We start from the raw sequence: 18,972 nt of genomic DNA on the forward strand, positions 1-18,972 counted from the left end.
AATTAATGGGAATTACGTTCACCCAAGTGAAATGTTCTCACAAACCAGCTCCTGGAGAAGCAAAAATCATATAATTATATGTCATGGATCTTCAGGATTTCTTACAAATAGTCAAAGTCACATTTCACTGAATGCCAAGGGCTCTGTATGAATATGATATACACAAACACAGACACACAGTATGGCAGGTGTTAGTTTAATAAGAGTACTAACTCTGGATTTACATTGGCTGGTTTTGAATCTTTATTTCACCATTTAATAGCAGGGAAAATTGGGCAAATGATTTAATGTCTCTGTGCCCAATGTCTTGTTTTGTAAAACGAGGACACTAGTATGGTTGCAAGAATGATTAAATATGAAAAGGTACATAAAAGTGTATGCTATATAGATTTCATACATAACAAATGTTTAACATATATTGTTTTAATATTTATATATATAATACATATACTTTGTAAACATCTAATTATACATATGCTATAATAAACACATACTTGTTCATATAAAGAGACTGGAAAGAAATGAATAAATTAAATGTGTTTATCTGATGGAATTCTAGACAATTTTTGTTTTCCTCTTTATACTTTTCTGTTAAGTGCAAATTTTCAACAATGCAGGTATACAGGTTTTACATTTATAATAGAAACTATAAATTTAATTGTTAATTTAACTAACAAGAAAAATGGTCTTAAGCTACAACATCAGAGGTTTAGTGTGGTTGTTAGGAAGAATTTCCACATCATGAGAACTTTGAAATACTGGAAGAGGCTATCAGGTTTATGAGTGAACAAAGGGTCGGGGGGGACTTAATTCTTTTCACTTGTATCATCCTATTTGAAGGGCAGAGAAGAGATCATTTATCAAAGTCCTGAGGGAAGACAAATGGTACTGTGACAATGTCCAAATGAATTTGTATTACCAAAGTTGTGTTTTATAACAGACGTATAAGAAATATAACTTGGAAAACAAATGGGCTGTTTTTACAAAGAGTTTTATTCTGGGATTTGATTTATAATATAGATGGAGGTGAGTGGAGAATTGTTTTTCTCATATTTAATTCAATCTGGATATAGTCTCAACCATGAATATTCAGATTTTATAAATTATATACTCCTTTAGCATGGAGCAGCAACTGAAGAAAATGAACAGAGGCTAATGACACAAGTCAAATGTACTACTGTAACTGGGTTTCTTCGTATTTTAAATACAATTAAAGTTGTCTCCCATTTCCAATTATTTCTGTGTTTGATATATTAGAAGTAATAAAGACTACATGTGAAAAGTAATTCAGTTTAAGGTATAGTTCAAAAACCTAAAAGATAATTAGCAGTTATAGTCTGTTGCTTTGTACAAGGAAAAAGTAATTGAATACAAAGACAATGACTAAAATTTAAGACTGGTTAAAGACCATTACTGGTTATCAAATCTGTCAACTCCTGTGGTACTGACACAGCTATTCTCATATCATCGTTGTAATATGTAATAAGAGTATTTGCCATCATTAACACATTAATATATGAAGTAGGATTTGTTGATCTAGGAAGAATTATATATTATGCTCGTATTTAATTTCTCAAGACTATTCTCTGAGGCTTTCATTTGTTCCTTATTTTTGAGAATGGGCTAGTAATTGAAACATTAAACAAGTATCATGTGAACAGAATCAAATAAAAATGAGACTATATAGAATATCATCACAATTTGGGAGTGTACATGTATGTATACATCCATACAAAAATATACAATGATTATGAAGCGACAGAGAAAAATGGAAACATTGGGGGTATCTTTGAGGTAAGATTTTTAGTCTTTACTTTTATTTTTCTTCAATCTTTCATAGTTTCTAAATTTTTACAATGAGCACGAAGTGCATTTATAATCAGAAACAACTAAATATTATATATATATATTTAGCACACACTGGTTCCAGTTTCCTGGACTGGGACTGTAGTACATAAAGAACTTAGAGGCTATTCTCTACGGACCATATGCATGCAAAATAAACTAAAATTAAATGCATACATAAAAAGTAAATGCTTTATATTGTTAGAACTGTTTTAACAAAATTGGTGAGAAATCTCAGTAACATATGAAAAACTTATCTATATCAGCAGTGGCAATCTTTTCATTACACATATATATCTGTTAAAAACAAATCCAGGGACTTCCCTGGTGGTACAGTGGTTAAGAATCCACCTGCCAATGCAGGGGACACCAGTTCGAGCCCTGGTCTGGGAAGATTCCACATGCCGCGGAACAACTAAGCCCGTGCGCCACAACTACTGAGCCTGCACTCTAGAGCCTGCGAGCCACAACTACTGAGCCTGGGAGCCACAACTACTGAAGCCCATGTGCCTAGAGCCCATGATCCACAACAAGAGAAGCCACCGCAATAAGAAGCCTGTGCACCGCAACAAAAAGAGTAGCCACTGCTCTCTGCAACTAGAGAAAGCTCTCGAGCAGCAATGAAGACCCAACTCAGCCAAAAATAAATAAATAAAATAAATAAATTTATTTAAAAAAAAAAACAAATCCAGCTCGCTCTTTTGTAATTATAACACACATTAAATCTCTAGGGTTGATATGTTCAGTGAAGCAAAATTAAAAGAAAAAAAACACTTACTTTGGAGAAACTGTCACAACCTTCCCTTGGGAGAGGAAGAAGTCAGTGGCATCTCTTCCGATAATTGTAGCATTATACACTAAGTTTTTCAAGCTTGAATTTTTCAGTAGGATCTATGTTGAAGAAGAGTAAAAATGAGATCATGAATTTTAAAAATATATAACTTAACATTTCTTATTTTTATCAAAGAGTTATATATTTTAATCATGAAAATACTTACTCCTAGTATAGTAACTGGAAGGAAGCAGAATTTGTGTTCAAAGATAGTGTGTGTGTGTATTATTGTTTTTTTTCCAGAAGTGGGCAGGGAGAAAGAGCTACCAGTCAAGGAAATTACAGATGTAAGAACACCTGATCTTTGAAGATATGAAATCCAAAGTTAGCAACTTGGATTTTAACTGCACTGCAAAGGGAAATCTTTAAAGAATTTGGAACAGAGAGCTTACATAATCCAATTTACAAAAAGGTTACTCTGGCTGCTCAGTGTAGAAAGCATTATAAGGAGTGTAGGTTTAGTATCAGAGGTCCAGGCTGAAAACGATGGTGGCCTCATCTAGAAGTGGTAGTAGAGCTAAGGGTTGGCTGTCCCTTCCTTCCTCATGCCAAGATATGGAGAATATTTGAGAATGAGTTACTTCATTTTTAGAGAGCATTTCATGAAAAATGTGAGTTTATAAGTGTTTATGCAGAATATAATGGGGATTAAAAAAAAATACACATTAGAACGACACAGAGTTATCATGGAAAGTACTGACCCAGAGGACACAGAAGACCTGAGGGAAGTGAATGGTTGGCCAAATTAGAGTAAGGAAAAGGTGACAGCACTTAGGCAGTCCAGGAACTATAGTCATAGATAGAATATGGTAGATATCTGTTGAAAGATAAATTAACTACTTTTATATTTCAATAAGAACTTTGGTAACCACCAAGACAAGTAAGTTGTTGCTGAAGAGTTTCTACCCTTTGTTTACCCTCAAATTTGGGGCCCTCATGTTGCTTACCTGTTTACAGATCTCAGTAACAATCGAGGCAAGACTCCTCTAGTGTCTTATTTTTAATGTACGTATGTGTGCATTTAAAGTATTAATTAACAGATCTAGTGATTTTAAGTCACAGAGAGCTAATTTCCATTTTCTGGAAGGAAATGTTGAAAATAATAGTAGATGTACTATGAACTGTTACTGGTTTATAGTCTTGGAACTTCCATAACCAGCCCTGAGATCTGAAGAAAGCTACTCATTCTCATTATGTCACACACACACACACACACACACACACACACACACAAATAAATTTATATAAAAATAAAAAAATAAATAAATGATGCAAAGGCATAGGGCCCATCTGTGGTCAGATTATTCCACCCAATTCCAGGATTTCATGTAGGGGTCATGTGAGTGGTAGATGGGGAGAAGGGAAAGCTGTTCAAGGAAAGAAAGCAAGTTTTGGAACCTCAATTCTCCTTTTGCAATGACAGCCATTCTTTAACTATTGTGCTCCTGTGTAAATTTTGTTTCAAAAAGTAAAAAAAAAAAAAGATAGTTCTATTGCTTTTAAAAGTATCTCAGAAAATCACTGCACTCTACATTTTTTCACTGATCATTATACTGTTTAATGGTCCCAGTATTCTATTTGTGACACATAGCTACAAAAATACTTTTTCAATTATAGTAGCCGTTTCTTGAGATTTTTCTTTATACTGGAAGGTTGAAAGGGTTGTTAAGAATGACTTTCTACTACTTAGGCACTGCCATTTATGGTGTTGATGCATATGGGCAAACTATGCCATAGATTCTCAGCAATTTCCAAATCAGTGATTTTCTTGAATGAAATTTAAAATCAAAGTATGTTGTAATTAATATTTTATTTTGCATTTCTATTTAATTTTTATTGTTTCCTTCAAAAGATGTTTATTATATTTGTGAAAAATAAAAGTTCTATGTAGAATCGCATCTATAATCTTAAAGTGTGAACATTATTCTTAGTAAAAAGTGTCAAAAGAAACCATGTTTCTATTTTAATATGCTTTAATCTGATTTTTAACATCACAAATAAAATTTATGTTTAAAAATTAGCTTGTGTTATTAACTTTTTCAAAATAATAATCAAACGGCATAAAGAAATTAAAACGTGTACAGAATTAGAAAACTAGTAATAATACTTAAGTGAAATAAATCACTGCTTAAATCTAATTCAGACCTCTCCTATCTTCTGCAGGCTTAAGCAAAGCATTTCTAACTCTTCAGAAATTTGATTCTGAAGTCAAAAGTCCTCTTCATTGTAATTACAGCTCTAGGCCAGTTAGTACCCAAGGCCCTTAATTATCATTGCACGTAGTGAATTACCGTACAAAATACTGTTGAAAAAGTTCTCTGAAGAGTTTTGTATCTCTTTTTCCAACAAAAAAAGGGAAAGGAATAAAATTTTTAAAAAAGGATCATATCTCAATGTTTGCTAACAGAAAATCAGGAGGAGTGGCTTTCCTTTCCCTGAATTGAGCCCTTTACACTTTGAGACAAGGACCTGAGTTTTTCCTGACTTTTAACTGAATCCTTATTAACCATCACTCATACAGTCACAGAGCCTGCACAGTTATTTTCTCAAAAAGGTTACATCTACAAAACACCAGGATGTATCTTTTGAAGACCAAATATGGACGTGTTTTGCATCAAAAGTATCAAATTACCACCCCCCCAGCTTAACATGAGGAGGAATACATAAAACAGCCTAAGGACAAGGAATAAAAATGATCTGACCAAAGAGGTAAATTAACTTCTGTACATAGTAAGATTCTAACAGCCCAGACTTTCCTGAGAAAGAAGGAGAGAACTATAAATCTGGTTGAAGATTTTATGAAAACTAGTAGAAGGAACAGTCTTAAACAAATATAAGAAATAAAACTGTATGCTCAACATATTTCACAAGTATTCATATGAAACATATTGTTTGAAAACTAAAGTGCTGTTGATGATCCCTGACAAGATATTTCTCAATCAAAGAAAACACTTGCAAAACATGGACATATTTATATAGTTTTGTCAGGGTCACAGGACTGAAAATTTCATTTTTAATTTTTCCTGCATATTAAAAAAATTCACTGTTACATATTTAGCAGCTCTAGCATATATAAAAGCCCTTAGTGGGGATTAACAGTGGCCCTGGTCAGGAGTGCTTTCATAATTACTTCCCTTTCCATATCCTCATTTGAACAAAATTCATCTGGATGTGTAAAGTTCCCTAAAGGAAAGCCAGGCATACTCCGATCACAAGTTTCTACTTACTGTGTCAGTCTTCTTGTACATGAAATGGATCTCAAGTTTCCTGAATGATTTGCCCTTCAAAGTACTTAACTTTCATTTTCCATCTCCCCACCCTATTCCTCAAATGAATGAGGCATCATTTCATTGTAGGTAGTGATTACTATTAAGGAAAAATTCTCCCTTTCACTCTGCTATACCTTTAGTTTAGAAGGAAAAAACATTTAAGGCTTATTTTATCATACTGATACTTTTGTTAATTTTGGGTTGAGAAAGAAATATCTAAAACCCACTTAAACGTTTAACTCCACGTATATTTTGGCCCCAAAGATATCCTTACCTCTCTCAACACAGTGTCATGAAGAGTACAATGAAAGGGCACCACCTTCTTGGGGAGATATGCAGGAAGTCTTTCATACGTGCAGACACAAAACATGAGCATCAGGATTGGATTGGGATCACAGATATCAGTAGCCTAGTTTCAAAGAAGAGAATTATAAATTACAGGAAATACAGATAAAATATATAAAAAGAGCTAAAGCACAGTACATCAATTGTTGAATTACTTAAAACATCTTAAAATGTTATTGACACTGAAATGTTGCTATGAGCAAACAAAATATTGCTGTGAATCAGAACAGCTTCACCTATGTGTTAAAAGATAAATTAGATGTATTCTAAATATAACAATGACCTCACAGCCTCAAAGATGTGATAAAAGCTAGTCAGAAGTCAGAAAAAATACTGTGCACTAGAAATACTGACTAATGTGATTAAGATACCATCCCTGACTTAAAGTATATAATATGGTAAAAGGTAATAGTAGACAAACTACTAAGGTAAAAGATGGCAAGAGATTTTCAAGCAAAAGCCCAAAGGAGGAGGTAGCAGATGGGACGGCCTTGAAGAATGCTTGGATTTTAAATAAGTTGGTGTTTGAAGTGAGAAAAAGGTATATTCTATCAGAAAGGTAAAGAACTCTAGGACAAGGATATAGGAAGTATAGTGTTCATTCGGGAAAGAAAAAGTACAATCCAAACCACGCATAATAAGATAAGAAGGGGCCAGTTGTGGAAGAAAAGACTAAGGATTGCCACGGCCACATAGAGGAGGGTGTGGACGCCAGGGTGAGGGACTTGATTTCAGAACAAGGAATAACACAAGAGCAACAATTCGGGCAGATCAGGTAGGGGCAGTGGGAGGTGGCTGGGGAAGTACTTTGTCTAGAACAAATCACAGTAAGGCAGAAAATGTAATTATACTGATAAACAAGATAAATTAGTACTGATTGTTGGAAGAGATTTGAGAGAAAATCCAGAATTAGGGAGGAATAACAGCAGGGACAATCAACATAGCCAGAATGTGCATTAAACCCAAAATGTAGAGTCAGGAGCAGAAGGAGGAAGGATTCTTTCTCTCAGTTTATGTAGTGCTTATGATCTCCTAGAGAAAGGTGGAAGTAGTTGGGAAGAATTATTCACAGCAATGAAGTATTGGGATTGGTCTGAGGCAAAGACTCAAAGACATATAAACACCACTGATCAACAAGCAGCTCTGTCATTGTTAGTCAACAGGGAGCTCCTAACATTTCCAAAAAATGAAGATCTACTATGACTTAATGGCACACATTCACATAGCAACTGAAAATGATCCAGGCCTGGCTTGCAAACACAAATAGTGCCAGAGCTAAGTATATCTAAAGTGTTATGTGAAACTAAAGCACTTGATTCTGAAATCTGGCAGCAGTTACCACAGAATAATGACAGCCCCTTTGATCATCTGCTAGTCCACATTCCTGAAAACATTCTTTTCCTTCTTTGAAAGAACACAAAGGTTTATTCTTTCTTGTTCTGTCAATAAGCAGTAAGGCTAACCAATAAAGGTGCCTGGGGAGGAGATTATTAGGGGGAAAAGGGGGAGCCTCGGCAGGGTAGAAAACTGTTAGTGAGTATGATGTGAGGAAAACTGAGAAATATATCAGGATCTCAAAGTTTCTCATCAGTATTCTGTCATCTCACATTTCTTCACTAAGGACAATGTTAGTCAACATATATAGGAAAATTATCCAACATAAGGACAAACTGAAAAATGGAATACAGAGTTTAATTCCCACGAAATGAAGAATATGGGCCAGCCTCTGGGTGTGATCCAAAGAGAGCTATCTATAGTGATGGGAAATGTGTTCTTTGGGGAAAGGGTAGAACTAGTGGCAGGATACTCTGGTTCCCAAGCCTGAGGCCAGTAAAAGTCTTCTGAACAGTTATAGTGACTACAGCATAAAATATATAGGCAGCAATACAAAATTATTCCAAAAACTCACCTTTGAAAAATGTGTAATAGGATGAAGAGGCAGTATTTTGGAAATGAAAAAAAATGTTTATCTTAATTGAAAAATACTTTTGATAATCAGGGTATTAGAGTGAAAAACCTTTAGAAAAGCACAGTCTTACCTTTATGATAAATTTCAATGAAAATAACCTAAAGAACTTTAAAGTAATCTTTAAAAATTGTATAAAAGGGCTTCCCTGGTGGCGCAGTGGTTGAGAGTCCGCCTGCCGATGCAGGGGACACGTGTTCGTGCCCCGGTCCGGGAAGATCCCACATGCCACGGAGTGGCTGCGCCCGTGAGCCATGGCCGCTGAGCCTGCGCGTCCGGAGCCTGTGCTCCGCAACGGGAGAGGCCACAACACAGAGATGCCCGCGTACCACAAAAAAAAAAAAAAAAGGGACTTCTTTTTCAAATATAACTGGTAAATAAGTACCATTCTGTGAACAATTTAAAAGCACGAATTGCTTTTTGTGATACTATGGGCTAATTGCTTCATACATTAGAGTGCATCAGAATCACATGGAGGGTTTACTAAAACACAGATTGCTAGGCCCCATCCTCAGAGTTTCTTAATCAAAAGGTGTGAAGTGCAGCTCTATCCATCTACCCTGCACAACACCACTGCACCAAGCTGTAACCATGGTGAGACTTTACCAATGGAGAGGGATGAGTGGAGTAAGTGTCAATGTTGAGAAGTAAAAATCCAGGGCACTGAGTATGACTTTTGCTCAGTCCAAGTTAACCTAAGTAAAGCCCTTCAGAGAGCTTCTCCTCATGGACCACCACAGTTATTAACCATGCAGACCTGTACTCAGGTACATACTGAACACGGAAACTGCCTCTTTCTAATTCAACCATTTGACCTGATCCCTACATTGGTACTAGCAGGTAGAAACTAGTAAGCTAATGTACACTCAATTGTCTGAAATAGGGTAGAGAAATATATAAAACCTGAGTGTGTCCCTTTATTCACTCATTTTTCATTCATTTATTTACTCAATATTTGATATCTGTTATTTTCCAGGCACTTTTCTGAGACTACAGCAGCGAACAACAAAACAGAATAGACTGTTCCTGTTAAGAAGCTCACATTCTACAGGAGGAGGCAGGGTATAAATATGACCGGGGATCAACACTATTGAGAAAAATAAGCAAGAAAGAGAAGGACTGAAGGATGTACTAATTTAGAGAGGGTACTGGGAAAGCTTCTCAGATAATGTGATATTTGAGCAGGGTCTTGAGTGAAGTGGGAAAAAGAATCGTGAAGATATCCAAGAAAATGAAGCTCCAAGCAGAGGGAATAGAAAGTGCAAGGGCTTTGCAAAGGCATGAGACACAGTGTTTTAAAAAGCAGAAAATAGGCCAGGGCCCATAATGCATTATTCTAAAAAATGCAGCAAACTCTGTGAAAACAACTTGTGTACGTCATTTTGTTGGTAAAAAATAGAACCATAATAATTTTACAACAAAAGGACATATTCATTTCTAATATATATACATATTGTATAACACTGGTTAAAGTGTTACTCCTCAGTAATCAAAGTGCTTATTAACACCTTGTTTTACATTTTTTTTTTTTTTGCGGTACGCAGGCCTCTCACTGTTGTGGCCATTTCCGTCGCGGAGCACAGGCTCCAGACGCGCAGGCTCAGCGGCCATGGCTCATGGGCCCAGCCGCTCTGCGGCATGTGGGATCTTCCCGGACCGGGGCACGAACCTGTGTCCCCTGCATCGGCAGGCAGACTCTCAACCACTGCACCACCAGGGAAGCCCTTGTTTTACATTTTTGAATAGGCCAAATACACGTTTATAAGATTTGAATCTTATTAAATTGCAGTTTCAAGGCAAATTGCTTGATATTATCAGCATGTCAATTAGAAGGTGATAAAATATTCCATGTTTACTGTTCTCTAATACCAATATATCAATATATCTCTTTCAATCTTGATGTCACTATGTTTGCTAAACTAATGCCTTTAAGTTAGGAGCAACTGTAATTCAAAGTCTCATTTTAAATCATACTTTTAATCTTCCCCTTACTTCTAAAGTTTAGATTAAACTCTGAGGGTTCTGTATAAAAAATAAAACATAACCCACTCTGAACATGACAGGTTTGTATGTACTTTGAAGAGGGTAGCTGAATGGAAGCCAAAGAAACAAACAATGTGCACATGTCCTCTACTCAATACAAGCAATGCTTATGATGAAGAAAAAAATGCACAGCTATACTAGCCAATTGGAACTATTTCAAAGAATGTAAGCCTCTTGGGGTAGAAATTTATAAAGCCTCATTCCTCAAGGACAGAACCAGGGAGTGACCACCTGAACACTGGAGCAGGTCTATCTATGATCACCTGTTTGTCTTGGTCTTGGTATATGGACTTAATATGACCTACCCCCTCAAAATTCACACTTAGTGATTACCAATATGACTGTCACAATGACATGTAAGGTGTTTTCTAGTCAATTTTCACTTGGTCTCAACTAATTATGTACAAGGTTTCAGCAGTGTCACCTAAATTTAATACTTTATAGAGCTGAAAATGCCAGCAGTGTTAAGGCGACCTTTCATTTGTAGAGCATCTCTACATAATTTTTACCATTTATTCTTCAAAATAAATTGAAGAAGCATCTTTTATTATTTCCATTTTACATGTGTTGGGGCCGAGGGTAGGCTGCCCCAAAATGTGCCTCAATGGCATATTGATTATTTTGAATTCAAGTTACTTAAGAAACAGCCAATGCAAGAGGGACACTTTGACCCTCCTCTTTGTGTCCCTGAAAGTAGGAGATGAATCTATCACATGAAAGGTGCACTCCCTGCATTTGAAGGCAGAAGGACATACTTATCACAAGAGACAGGGAATTCGGGCAGAGATACCTGTATAAACAAAACATTACTTATTTAATTGACTACCCCAAGCCCAAATTCTGCTTAGATTCTTCACTAATTAAGCACCCAAAGCCCAAGTTTCTTTGTCCTGCCAATTCATCACCAATTTCTCTGTTTAAAAAGTATAAAAGCTGCCTGCTTTGGCCACTTCTTAGGTCCAATTTTTATGGGACCTCCATATGCATGAATTAAAATGTGTTTCTTTTTCTCCTGTTAATCTGTCTTGTGTTAATTTTATTATTAGTCCAGTCACAAGAATTCAAGACAGGTAGAGGGGGAAATTTCCCCCTCCCTGACACATGTAAGGAAACTGATCTTGAAAATGTTATAGGACATCCTATTAAATGCTGTAGTCAGGTCTAGAATCTATGGATTCTGTGTTTGGTTCTGTGGTTCCTTCTATATTGTCAGACTACAATTTGTGATAATTTATTTAAAGAAAAAATTTCTCACCTTTGGGACAGTTTTTCCAAATAACATGTCAGCTGTTCTCATAATTTGTGTTCATCAAACTAAGCAGAATCCTTTCAGGATTAGAATATATGTTGCTGGACGCAAAACAAGGATTGACTTTTGGTGAATTTTGTCCATGTACAGGGCGCAGATTATTGATGCTATGTGGTATAACTCGGTATAGTACCAGAACCTAAAATTTGGGTAAGAGAGAGAGGAAGAAATTTTACTAGACCTGAATGGCAAAATAAAAACTAGTATTTAAAGAGTAAATACTACCAAGCAAAGAGTAAATACACACCACCAAGCAATTCTCTGGCACCAGCTAGATGTCCTACATTCAACTCAATTCTGATAGTATCTACACAGAAGTTGTATCAGAGTCCATTGGTTAAGAGCTCTGTCCCACAAAACTGTCCTCTACTTCAGATGTCAATCACAAGCCCAGGTTGCTACCTGTGCTTCTGACCAATGGGCTATGTGTTGGAGGTTCCAACGACCCCTTCCTTGGGTTCAATTAATTTGTTAGAACAGCTCACAGAACTCAGGAAACCCTTTTACTCATTAGATTACTGGTTTGTTACAAAGGAAATTAAAAGATAGGAATTAATAGCCAGATGAAGAGATACATAGGGTGAGGTCCTGAACAAAGGAGCTTCTCTCCTCGTGGAGTTTGGGAACCAGCATGGTGGCTTGTGGAAGCATTCTGGTTGGATGGTTTCTGAACCCCCCTCCTTTGGGGTTTTATGGGGGGCTTCATTACACAGCCATGATTAATTAAATAATTAGACACTGGGGACTGATTCAACCTCCAGCTCCTATTCCCTCCCTGGAAATCAGGACATGGGAGTGAAAGTTCTCAATGCTCTACTCTTGGTTGGTTCCCCTGGCAACTAGCTCCCATCCTTAGGTGCTCTCCAAAAGTCACCTCATTAACGTAAACCTAGTTTTGGTGGAAAGGGGCTTCTTATGAATAACAAGATATCCATTTCAACTTTATGGCTCTGAAGGGATTTCAGGAACTGAGGAAAAAACACCAAATATTATAACAAAAGATGCTCCCATTGCTCTTATCACTCAGGAAATCCCAAGGGTTTGGGGAGCTATAAGCCAGGAACCGTGGATGAAGACCAAATATATATGAGAAATATACATATTTTGGACAAAATATATATGAGAAATATATATATTTGGTCAGACCAAATATATTTATTATAAATCATAATATTGTATTACCTAATTAAAAAATTAACTGATTTGAGGACAGTTTTTTTCAAGTGCCATTTCATTAAAAACACAAGGATGTGAAATTCCTTTCTCATTTCTTTGCCAGCTTATGTAACTTATAAAAGTAAAATTTAGAAAATCAAAGAATAAGTTATCAAGTCATAACTGATTGTGATAATGATATTTATTTAAGAGGTCTGTTTTTAAGACAACAAAAATGTATACAATTTTGTAATTTGGCATGTTTGTATCCTATATCATAAAATTTGGTGTCTTTACATCATAGCACCATTCACTACATATAGACCACATGTTTGATCATGAAGCTACACATCTGAGTTTAAAAATAATTAAGCAATATTAAGATTAAGTAAAGAAACCAGTGTCTGATCAGCAATGTAATATAGCAATGAGCTACTCAAAAGTGCTGCTCTACTAGTGAGGTAGTAGATCACAAGCTGTTCATCCCACCCAGAACCTACATATATACAGGCAAGACTTTCTCAATGAAGGAGTCAGAGCATTTGGTTTACATTACTGTACAAACTCAGCTCCTTGGTTCATCCCAAACCTGTGATAGACAGGCATGGGTGTGAAGACCACAATCTGAGCCATATGCTTTAGTGATACTGTCGGTAGCCTGACCATATCTCTCCAGCATTCACCTCTTATTCGGAAAGCTACTCACCTACTTACTTTGTAGGTAAAGACCTACAAATCTCTGCTGGAGGGCTTTTTCTCTGGCACATGGGAGCACACTCAGCCAGGAGTGCCAGAAGATTAATGACCCTTGAAGCAGCCCCCTACCAAGAATAGTCAGGGAACTGGTAGATAAATACTCCAGCTTCCTCATCACTCAGTTGGGTTGACTCTGAGATTCATCAATCTCATTCATCTGAGATTCAGTGCTCCTACAGATCCCCTGTGGAACTGAGCCTCAGTTGCCCACAGTGGAACCTGTGTGAAACCACATCTGTTATCAGCCTTCCTCACATTCTCTGATTCAACTCCCTACTCTAATGCCCATGCTTCTTAGGATCACCTCTGAAATAAACTACTTGGACTCAAACCTTGTCTCCGAGTCTGCTTCTAGGAGAGTGCAGTCTAAGACAAGTATTGGTACTTTCCTAGTCAAGTATACGTTAATTCTAACCTTAGAAAAAAGTGCTCATTTCTTTACATATAACATATCTACACGATGTAGTGTCTTAAATGGCTACAGTTTAAAAAGTATTAAAATATTTACAAGAGTGCCAGAACTATTCTTAACTCTGCCACGATGAGAACTATTTTAAAATTCCATCAAAAAATCCATGTCTGAATTCCGAACAATTATCTGGCATATGTCTAGTAAGAATAGTCATTCAAAAATGTGATTTGCATCATTTAAGCATTTTTGACAGAAGTGTAACAAAACTTCTTTGCTCCTTCTTTCTGGTAGTTATGCGACTTAGGGTTCCTAGGCTTCAAATGACATATTCTGTAACAATGCAATTAAAAGCCTTTGAAAAGAACCTTTTCCCCTTCTCAGGGATTACCAAATGATGAAACACCTGAGAAGAGTTGAGATAAATGTTTGAGGCTAATAACCTGAACTGGCTCAGGATTCAACTGTCATCACTTACCTCCACTCTGCAAATAAGACAAGATCTACAAGTGACCCCTGACTACAAATATGGATTCAATGATGGACCCACACAGAGGATGTGTGTGACCTTTACCACAAGAAGAGCCACCAACCTGAGTACTTAATTCTACAGCAGTGCTTCTCAAACTATCAGCAGTGAAAGACCCGTTAGTTTTTACTGTGCCACAAAATGCTAATTTTGTCAAATACTCTAAAAATAAATTCCTAGACAAATGAAATGAAGAATAAAACATACAAAATATAAGACCCCATCACAAGCAAACCCAGATACACTATGTGTAAGAAGTGTTACTATTTTTTGCTTAACATTCAATCCACATAAAGTATTTGAAAGACTCAAAACAACTGTGACAAAACTGCTAATAGTATATCTTTTGGGTCAACACCCAATTTCAGCATGTGGAGGGGGCAGAGCTTCCCCACAGAAATGAGCAATTCTCAGACACCAGCAGGGCATCCTACAATTTAACGTAAAACTGACACTATCTACCAGAAGATAGCATCAGATTCTACAGGTTAAGTACTCAGCCCTGCAAGACTACTCCTCCCTCAATTCAAATATCAACTGCAAGCCCAGACTATTACCTATGTTTCTGACCTTCCAGCTACCCGTTGGAGGTTCCAATGACACCCTCCTTGGTAACTCAAGTTATATGCCAGCTGAAAGTCCAGGTTTGCTGACAAACTAGCTATAAATCAGAGGTTCCCACGACCCGCTCCTTGAGTTCAATTAATTTGCTAGAGAGCCTCACAGAACTCAGAGAAACATTTTACTTACTAAATCATGAGTTTATTATAAAAGGATATGATGCAGGAACAGCCAGATGTAAGAGATGCTTAGGGCAAGGTATGTGGGAAAGAGTGAGGAACTTCTACACCCCTCTGGGCTCTCCACTCTCCCCATATCTCCACGTGTTCACCAATCCGGAAGCTCTCCGAAACCTGTTTGTTTGGGGTGTTTATGGAGGCTTCATTACATAGTCATGATTGATTAAATCACTGGCCATTGAAACGAATCAATGGACAAAGGCTTAATCTCCAAAATATATAAACAGCTCATGCAGCTCAATATTAAAAAAACAAACAACCCAATCCAAAAATGGGCAGAAGACCTAAATAGACATTTCTCCAAAGAAGATATACAGATGGACAAGAGGCACATGAAAAGCTGATCAACATCACTAGTTATTAGAGAAATGCAAATCAAAACTATAATGAGGTGTCACCTCACACCAGTCAGAATTGCCATCATCAAAAAATCTACAAACAACAAATGCTGGAGAGGCTGTGGAGAAAAGAGAACCCTCTTGCACTGTTGGTAGGAATGTAAATTGATACAGCCACTATGGAAAACAGTAGGGGGGTTCCTTAAAAAACTAAAAATAGAACTACCATATGACCCAGAAATCACACTACTGGGCATATACCCCGAGAAAACCATAATTCAAAAAGATACATGCCCCCCAGTGTTCACTGCAGCACTATTTACAATAGCCAGGTCATGGAAGCAACCTAAATGCCCATCAACAGACAAATGGATAAGGAAGATGTGGTACATATACACAATGGAATATTACTCAGCCATAAAAAAGAACAAAATTCGGTCATTTGTAGAGACGTGGATGGACCTAGAGACTGTCATACAGAATGAAGTAAGTCAGAAAGAGAAAAACAAATATCGTATGTTAATGCATATATGTGGAATCTAGAAAAAATGGTACAGATGAACCGGTTTGCAAGGCAGAACTAGAGATACAGATGTAGAAAACAAACTATGAACTAGGAGATTGTGACTGACATATATACACTAATATGTATAAAACAGATAACTAATAAGAACCTGCTATATAAAAAATAAAATAAAATTTAAAAAGAAAAAAAAAATCATTGGCCATTGGCAAATGATTTAACCTCCAGCTCCTCTCTGCTCCTAGGAGGTCAGGATGTGGGATGAAAGTTCCAACCCTCTAATCACATGGATAGTTCCTCTGGTGACCAGCCCCCACCCTTAGGTGATCTAGAGTCTTTCCAAAAGTCACCTCATTAACATAACAAAAAACACCTTCACCACTCTCCGCACTTAAGAAATTCCCAGGGTTTTAGGAGCTCTGTGCCAGAAATGGCAATGAAGGCCAAATCTATATTTCTTATTACAAATCACAATATCACAGTATTGTAACATGGACGAGCCAATTTTGACTCCGTGTTGAATCTGTTTCTTTGACTCTAGCCTTTGCTTTTCATTGCTTTTGTTATTATAATCATACATAATGGCCTGTCTCAGGGAATCCTACCCACCTGTGAATGGCTGAAGAAATTAGCACATCCCCTCCCAGAGGCTGGCCATTCCAGGAGATGTTTTGCAAGACTGATGGTCCTTTTTACTTTACTTCCTCCCCCCTCTCCCTCTCTATTCTGCCTTTTTACTTTACTTCCCTCTCTGATTCTATCAAAGAAACTGGCATCCAGACCCCCATAAGATGGTAATTTTGAGACATCAGTCTTCCATCTTCTCAGTCTGCCGGCTTTCCAAATAAAGTTGTATTCCTTGCCTCAACACCTCATCTCCAATTTATTGGCCTATCGTGCGGTGAGCAGAGTGAGCTTGGACTCGGTAACATTCTTTCATTACATACATTGAGTGCTATCCAACCACTGTCACATGCACTTCTAGTTCCACATGACTTTCACTATAACATGTGACTTAATGTTTTTCAATGACAGATTTTTAAAATTATGTGTTATTTTAATCTATTTTGCCAATTGACAGAGAAAAGAGATGACAATTTTCATCTTTTCATTGTCCATAAAAAAATCTCTGCATTTTCTTAGATTATTCAGATAGTTTGATTTGTTCTGAAGAACCATCTCGAATTGGCTTATGTTGATCAGAAGGAAAGAATCAATTGCCAGTTTATGATGTTTATGTTAGATTTAGGGATGCCTGATGGTTTAACACTTGGTTGGAGTCTCTTTACTCCATTAACTGCAGGAACTTATAGGAGTATGCCAGATCCGAGTTAACTGAGAATCCAATTGAGGATTGTGTACTGGACCAAACACCCAGACATCATTTTCAAGACTTTTTATTAGTTAATGAATGATTAGTCATGACAGGGAACAGAATACAGCCACCCCAAGATGTGCCAACTTTGCATGTGGATTGATTTGACTGAAAGCAACTGAGACCCAGCAAACTCAGGAAAAACTTTTTACCTCTCCCTTAACTGCCTAAAAGAATTTCAATAGGGAGCCTATACCAGGAAGAGGGCTATCACCAGAGATAACTTTTTTCATCAGAAAGACTTATCTCCATGGCAGGGCAAACATTTTTTTACCAAACATTTGCTCTTCCCATCTTCCTGTGAATTGTCTTCCCCCCTTTTGAAGCCTCAGACCCCTACCCCCTTATTCTTAGTTCAGGATGGCATATAAGCCTCAACTGTCTGACTGTCTCATATTTTTATGGGGCTTCTGTATGTATATAACTTGTTTCTCCTGTTTGTCTTATGTCAATGTAATTATTGGACCAGCTAAAGAACCTAGAAGGGAAGAAGGGAAATTTTTTCCATCCCTAAACTCATCACCCTGAGTGTGCTGCATGTAGAAAATGGAAAGGACCTCAGACTGAAGGCTTCCCTGAATTGAAATGGTCCATGGCCACTAGGGCTCCATCTTTGTGTACATTTCTGATTTGAGTGTGGAGTGAGTGGGACACTAGAAGTGACGATATGAGTGATAAGCCCTCTACTTTGCTGTTACTGTGCATTCTCTTTTTACTTATCTTGTACACTTCCTTAAAGGTAAGTTAACATGTTGCTATGTGAAGTTCAGTGTATTTTCCACTTTTGATTGTCAAACCAAACCCAAGGCCATGCTGCTGGTGAAGCAGACTAGGCCCTATATGACTGACTATGCAAAAGATAACATTTCCAATATATTTTTGCCTATGGATTGGGATAAGTTAGGCATTAGCGATCAGTTAGCAATGAGCTGAGTCTTCCCATAATCTTTGTGATAAACAGAGGGAAATTTTCTTGAAGGATTTAAAGAACTTGAGCATCCTTAAGTATGGCTTTAAAGTAGATTTTAAAAAATCATATCTACTATGGGTTTTTACTGTGCTGCAATAAAGATGAAAATCAGAGCACATGCAGTAAATAACTCACTATCCAAATCTCAGCTACCTCTGAAAACCTCATGCAGGCAAGCCAGCAAGCACATAATACATATGTAAATATTCTGAGCTACAATCTGTGAAGTCTCAAAGTCTGTAAGTTAATTTTTTTCCACTTAATTTTAAAAAACCTGTTTGTGTACTTTAAGGCAGTGCCTTTTTGCTTTTATTTTATAGAAAAAAAAGTAATAACCTTGGATATCTGGTTTCTTAGGCCACAAAAAAGTTACAAGTACTAGGAAAAGGAACTAGTGTAAGCAGATTCATTGATAATAAAAAGCGAGAGGATATAGTCATATGACATGTGAATAAAGAAACAAACTATTAAAAGCTAAAAAATAATCCAAGGGCTTCCCTGGTGGCAC

At 36.9% G+C, this 18,972-nt stretch overlaps 1 protein-coding gene across 1 annotated transcript in view; it reads right to left on the minus strand.

Moving 5' to 3' along the window:
- Positions 1-18,972, minus strand: part of CFAP47 (cilia and flagella associated protein 47) — a 471,409-nt gene that overhangs the window by 243,757 nt on the left and 208,680 nt on the right. The window contains 4 exon segments of the mRNA XM_070044670.1: positions 2,620-2,736; positions 6,221-6,355; positions 7,631-7,818; positions 11,556-11,748. Of these exon segments, the coding sequence (XP_069900771.1) occupies positions 2,620-2,736; positions 6,221-6,355; positions 7,631-7,818; positions 11,556-11,748 (633 nt within the window).

This window comes from Globicephala melas, chromosome X (assembly GCF_963455315.2).
Source record: "Globicephala melas chromosome X, mGloMel1.2, whole genome shotgun sequence".
In the NCBI taxonomy this organism is placed as follows: Eukaryota; Metazoa; Chordata; class Mammalia; order Artiodactyla; family Delphinidae; genus Globicephala; species Globicephala melas.